Genomic DNA, 7,181 nt, shown 5'->3' with positions numbered 1-7,181 from the left:
AGAAGTAGAGTTAATAGAGACATTAATTTCTATATAGAGCATACCTTTGCTAGAATGCTTCTGAGCAAGATACTCCTTACAATTGCGCCTCCAATGTCCAGGCTTATTGCAGTGAAAACAAACATATTCTGACTGATGAGGCTTTGTGGGCCTTGGCTTCTTATTAGGCTTAATCTTCTTCATAGGGGTAGAACGCTTCTTTCCCTTTTTCTTGGGTCCTTTCTTGGATCTAGAAGATGAACCCACAAGGAAAATAGATTTTTTTATTTTTCATGGTTGCTTCATAATTTGTAAGCATATTAATTAACTAGCTCTTCAAGGGTAGCCTCTAGCTTATTCATATTGAAGTTAACCACAAAATTGTCAAATGAGGAGGGGAGAGACAACAATATGATGTTTGTCAATAGCTCGTGTGGAATAACTAAGTCAAGGCTCAATAACTTTTCAATAAGCCCAATCATCTTGACCCCATGCTCATGGACTGAAACCCCATCTTGCATAGAGCCATCATGAGCTCCTTGACAGTCGCATGCCTTATTGAACGAGTCTGTGCACCATACAACTCTTGTAGGTGTGTGAATATCTTTAGCATCCACAATCTCCTTGAACCATCTTTGCAGTTCATTTAACATTGAAGCTAGCATATAACATCTTGCTTGAAGATTATGGTCCAACCATTTTTTAAGCTTTTCCGACTCATCAGGGGTGGCATTAACAGGAGCCTCTTTTGAAGGTGCCTTATCCAATGTATATGCAATTTTTTCATATGCCAGAACAATCTTTAAGTTTCTTAGGCAGTTAGAATAGTTAGGTCCAATTAATTTGTTTTGATCAAGTATCACAGATAGTGGATTCCGAGATGCCATATCGAAAATATACTAAAATGAAAATAGATAATCAATATTACTAATTATTTTAAATACTTCATAAGATAAAATATGTGGACTTTTATATTTTGAATTACCTCCCACTATTTTTAACATTTCTATCACCCTCTATTGGAAACGGGAAGCTATATTTTCTTAGTGAGTGCATATAGCCCAATTAGCCAATTGTGATCCCTGAATGATATCAGTCAATCATAATTCCCAAAAGGTAGAACTCAATTACATCATATGCAACCTCCATGTAATTTGCCTCACGTTTGATAAGAGCCCAATTATATGATGCCAATTATCTTTGCGTGTCAAGCCGACCCATCAATGTTAGATTGTAATAGACGGTCAACATGCATTCCCTCAATGATATGAGCCGAAGTCATGGGAGTTCCACCCAATCCACATCACTTATGTCAATGGAAGACACAACTTTTCGACGTCCAGGCCTCCCCAATGATATGAGCGAGACACTAACCGTGGGTAGCTTTCATCATGCAACCATAGTTGATGGAACACAATGAAAAATATACTCTTTTATTTTTCCCTTTTGGCTTGATATAAATTTTGAATCATATTCAAAATGAGGGATTTTAATTTAAATATTTATATCATCACTCGAAAGATATAATATGTTTTATGTATGTTTGCCGGATTCAAGCAACTATGTTATAGAATAACATACATACATATATCTAATACTATATATCAAATATATCATATTTTAAGGATGAGCAATCAATAAGAGCCATTGGATCATCCTTCTTGCATCGTATGCATAAAAGCAAATATTTTATATCAATTAATTAATAATTAATCAATTGATCAACTTATGCTTCTTGTTAATTCTTTAAATTTGACCACAAGATTATCAACTAAATTGATAAATCAATTTATCTATAATCAATTTTGGTAAACCAATTATTATAAGTAAAATCATGTTTCACCATAATATGTTATCAAATATTATACGTGGTCAAACTAATTAACAAGAACATATTTACTTTTGTCTTAAAGTCCATACGATAAACAATGATAACTTGGCTCTGATACCACTTTTGGAATCGAATTCGAAATTCGGTGATCGTGTTTCTACACTCCTATGCACAATGGGAATTTAAAATTTTATTTGTTATTTAACAATTAAATCAAAAGAGTGTTCGTATGGTTTTGAAAACAAACATAAGCATGATCTTTATCTAAGCATGCATTACAATCTAACCTTATATGTAAGATCCTAAAGCATAACAAAGATAAACTATTATGTGATTGATTCATATAATGCTCATTTAATCATTTTATTTAGACATGCTAAACTATCTAAAATAAACATATTAGATCATTTAGGCATAACCTAAATAAAACAATTAACACATGTATTAACATACATATGAATCATAGTATAAGCATAAACATACCTTCCAAACAGCCTGTGCTTGAGGATGACTCCAACTATTCCGGTTGTAGCGAAATAGCTCCTCGTTGTTATCATAAGCTCGTACTTCCTTCGTCTAATCCGGTCCACGATCGGAGTCCTCTTTCCAACACTTGATCGCACTAAGTTTGAAAATTTTTCTGTGAAAATTTTGGATACTCCTCAAAACACACTAAGTTAAAAAGAGTTCCTCTTGACAAATCACTTCAAGCAAAATCAATTTTGAAAAATATTGCTATTCTAAGGTGTTACCTTTCACTTGCTCCTTGCCTAAGTTAAAATGTTTTCTGCTAAATTCTGTCTTGAAAAATTAAGTTTTTCAAAACTAGCTCATTTTTGATATATGGCAAAGGGGGAGAGTAGAGAAATTCAACTCAAAGAAGGAAATAAAAATAGAAATTCAAATTCAAAGAAAGAGTAGAGAAATTCAAAGAAAATACTTTCAAGGGAGCTTGTATTAAGGGGGAGCTATGTTTATACTCATCTTGCTATCACGCTTATCTTGTGTCTTGTGCTTATACATAACAGCATATTTCTTTTACTTAACATTGAATTTCGGTTGCCATTATCAAAAAGGGGGAGATTGTTGGTGCGGGAAGCATCCGACGATCGAACCTTAGTTTTGATAATGGCAAAGGATTCAAAGTTAAGTTAGTGTGTGATCTAACATGTTTGAATGAGTGTTTCAGGAAAGTCCTAGCTGCGGTTAGGCAAAGGGAAAATCCTAAGAGGTGGTAACCTTAGGTCCTAGGGGGCGGTAACCCTAGGTGAGGGAAAACCCTAAGGGGTGGCAATCTTAGGTCCTAGGGGGCGGTAACCCTAGGTGAGGGAAAACCCTAAGGGGCGGTAACCTTAGGTTCTAGGGGGTGGTAACCCTAGGTGGAGAAAAACCCTAGGGGGCGGTAACCCTAGGTCCTAGGGGGTGGTAACCCTAGGAGGAAAGTCCAGTCGGTCTGGAGGACCGGACTGACATCAGGTAATCTCTCCTGAGGGGAGTAGGTGAGGACGCGTTCCCCATAGAGGGAACAGTAGGCGTCGGGTCGACCTAGGGTTTTCGGTTGGAAATCCGAAGTCAGACTCGGACAGTCCGAAGACTGTCAGCTCTCTTTCACTTATGAATTATCAGATTCTAACATTGTCTTGCAGGGTATGCAATTGCTCGGACTAACCTTGTTTTGCAGGAGAAGCGGCTCCTGGAAAAAGGAGGTCCGGGCGCTCGGGACCAACTTTTATCCCCTGCGCGACTTCACCACGTGGAGCAACCTAGTTGGCTGGCCACGTCACACTCCAGGCGCCCGGAAAGGCCCCAGGTGCCCGGAACCTCATATAAAAGGAGGGTTGAGGTGCAGCTTTAAAACAACAATCTTCTAAATATCTTCTAAGCAATCTCCGTGCGACAAGCTGCTAACGTCTCAACTCAGAAGTGCTGCAACGACAACCCGGAGCTTCAGTCTTAGTCTTTTTATTGTCGGTACAATATTATTTACTGCTTAAATTATACTTAGCTTGTAATAGCTTTTACGAATTATAGTTGTTGCTCATCGGAAGCGATCAAGAATCGCGGGCCTTCGAGTAGGAGTCGTCACAAGGCTCCGAACGAAGTAAATCCTCCGTGTCCACTTTATTTACTTTCCGCTGCGTTATTTCTGAACAAGCTTTTACGATTTCGAAAAACGAAATAGCCACGAGCGCTATTCACCCCCCTCTAGCGCTTTCGATCCATCAGGTCATCCCTCTCTGGAATGACTTGTAATCCAGTTAGGCTAGACCTGAAAGCTTTAACGCTGGGCGAACAATATGTTGGTGCAATCGACCTCTAGGGTTTCGATATTTGACAATATACATAAGTTTGGTCAATTTGACCAAGCGTTGATCTAAACAGGACTTGATGTTTGGAAGAGAGAAGTCTAGTCAGGACTAGATGACTAGCAAAGGTAAGTCCTACCCAAAGGATAGGCAGGTGAGAAGTCTACTAAGTGACTAGTCCTAACTGGAGGTTAGGCAAAGTGGAAGTCTTGGTGAGCGAAGCCAGGCCCTAGTGAGTGAAGCTAGATAGTGGAAGTCTTGGTGAGTGAAGTTGGGCCCTAGTGAGTGAAGTTAGGTGGTGTAAGTCTTGGTGAGTGAAGCCCGACCCTAGTGAGTGAAGCTAGGTGGTGGAAGTCCTAGTGAGAGAAGTCAGGCCCTAGTGAGTGAAGTTAGGTGGTGAAATTCCTGGTGAGTGAAGCCAGGCTCCAATGAGTGAAGCTAGGTAGTAGAAGTCCTGGTAAGTGAACTTATGTGGTGGAAGTTCTGGTGAGTGAAGCCGGGCAATGAAAGTCCTAGTGAGTGAAGCTGGGTAGCCCTAGGGGAGGTAACCCTAGGTTATATGTGATCGACTGGTTTCCGGTCGACTACGTGCGGTCGACCAGACCAGCGAATCTTGAAATCTGTTAACATTGTCTTACTTTACTGTTTTATCTATTGTGCTAACTTAGTATTGCAGGGAAGTCCAGCTACTTCAACGGGCTGATTGAATAGCTTGTACGAAGTCTAGATAGGTCGACGGACTGACCGGATGTTTGACAAAAGGAAAGTAAAGGTAAGTCACTGGAGGAGAGTGACTTAGTGATGACGTGTTCCCCATTTGAGGGAACTATAGACATCGATCCAATTTAGGTTCGTTTTGGAAATCTAAGTTGAGATCGTGACTAGATTCTGGTCTCGAGGAGACATAATCTAATTACTACTCTGTTTATATATATATTTGTGATAACTTTTATTTTGCATGGTAGTATAATATTTATTATCTCAGACTAATCTTTTTCTTGCAAGAAAAAACTTTTGCTGGAAAAAGGGGTCCAGGCGCTCGGAATGCAAAAGTTTATCTCGTCACAACGTGCAGTGCGCTGATTGGCTGGGCCGACGTTACACTCCAGGCGCCTAGAAGGGATTCGGGCACCCGGAGCTTCCTATATAAGGAGGCCTTCACCTGGAGCAAAGAACAATAACTTCCTTCTACGATTGCTCTGTTGCGCACTGTTCCTACGACGTTATGAAGCTCCTCCAACAACCTACGACTACGTTTTAATTTTCTTGTTGTCGGTAATTCAGTTTTATAGTTCTTGGATTAATCTTGTAATTCTTTTTACAAACTATTAGTGGATTGCCCAACAAAAGCACTCGACAAGTGCGGGCCTTGGAGTAGGAGTCGACAAAGGCTCCAAACCAAGTAGAAAATTTGGTGTGTTAGCATTGTGTAGGTCCCTTTGGATGCCAGCAAGAGGGGAGGGGTGAATTGCCCTACAAAAATAAACACAAAACTTTTCTGGGATATTCAAGTAATTTAAGGAACTTGTAATTAAAAAAGGCAGAGACTAAATAAACAGAATCTAAAATAGACGCAGAGGATTTACTTGGTTTGCAATCAGAGGATTACTAATCCAAGGAAAAGATGGCGCACTATCTGATTCTCCTTTGGGCGGAGTAGCTTCTTACAGCGTTGACAGTACAAAAGAAAATAAAGCACAGAGAAAAATGAATTGCAAGTGAGTTGTTCTGACTGTGCAGATCAGTGTTATATTTATAGCACTGGTCGGGGCGCCGCGAATGAGTTCCGGTAGGGATGGCAATTTCACCCGAACCCGATGGAGGATCCGACATCCGACCCGAATGGAGGAGGGTATGGAGGGACTATCAATACCCGATACCCGACCCGAATACCCGATTAAATAATATATATACATATATTAAAGAAAATTTTCTTTTCTAAAATCAACTTACTATTTTTTGTTGATATTAGTAGGCCTATATAGATGTTTAATCTATTTTTTTTTAATTATATATATATATATATATATATATATATATATATATATATTTTAATAGGATATTAATTTTAATATGTTTTTGTTGAATGATAATAGCTCGATAGAAAGAAGAAAAATTACACGTATAGAATATATCCGGTCTTTTAATGGGTATGGCTATACCCATTGGATATCCTATACCCGATGGGTATGGGTACGGAGGATATAGAATCCGACCCGAACCCGACCCATTGCCATCCCTAGGTTCCGGGCGCACTCGGGGGGGGGGGGGGGATAAAATTTTATCCCCCAACGATCAGATCGTGTTTGACGCGATCCTGGTCAAAATCCAGGTCCAGGCGCCCGGAAGGGTTCCGGGCGCCTCGGAGGGCTCCGGGCGCCTCGGAGGGCTCCGGGCGCCTCGGAGGGCTCCGGGCGCCCCGGAGCCCAAAGTCAACAGTGTTGACTTTTTCGTCTCCGGTTCAGCTCATCTCGGTCCGGGTCTTGTTTGCTCCGGCTCCGCTAGCTTGGGTGATCTCGGCCATCCAGAATAGGGCTCACCCGAAACCAAGTTCCGGCCTATTCCTTGAGCAGCCTTCCTTCCCAGTATCTCATCCCTCGAACGCCGCGCACGTTCTTCTCGTCCACCGGTGTACTCTTCCGTGGTCACCTCGTCCCTCGGACGCACCGAGCCCGTCGACTCTCTCTCCGTGACGTCCTTCTCGTTAGCCGCGTCTTCCGCTCGACTTCCTGTGTTCCTAAGCTCCTGCACACTTAGACACAAGGGTTAAACAAACGCAGGACCTAACTTAGCTTGTTTGATCATATCAAAACACCTTGGGGTTCAAACAATCTCCCCTTTTTGATGTGAGCAACCCAAGTTAAGTTAGGGTAAACATATGCAATAAAAATAATTTATATTCAAATAAGTCCAAATATTCTTCAATTGAAAAATTATATTACCTCCCCCTAAACTTAACATATTTCTCCCCCTTTGATCACATAAAAATTGGGGTTATAAACAAATCTAAGGTAAATTCTAAAAAAAATTTTAAAATTGTCTAAGTAAAAGACACTCGTCAGAAT

General features: G+C 40.4%; 1 protein-coding gene across 1 annotated transcript; it reads right to left on the bottom strand.

The window, feature by feature from the left end:
* Positions 1–299: 299 nt before the first annotated feature.
* Positions 300–866, bottom strand: LOC122033802. Its single transcript, XM_042592962.1, has one exon. The coding sequence runs from the start codon at positions 864–866 to the stop codon at positions 300–302; it is 567 nt and encodes a 188-aa protein (XP_042448896.1).
* Positions 867–7,181: the final 6,315 nt, after the last annotated feature.

The sequence above is a fragment of the Zingiber officinale genome, chromosome 11B, assembly GCF_018446385.1.
Source record: "Zingiber officinale cultivar Zhangliang chromosome 11B, Zo_v1.1, whole genome shotgun sequence".
NCBI lineage: Eukaryota > Viridiplantae > Streptophyta > Magnoliopsida > Zingiberales > Zingiberaceae > Zingiber > Zingiber officinale.
This window is presented reverse-complemented; position numbering and strand designations above follow the sequence as displayed.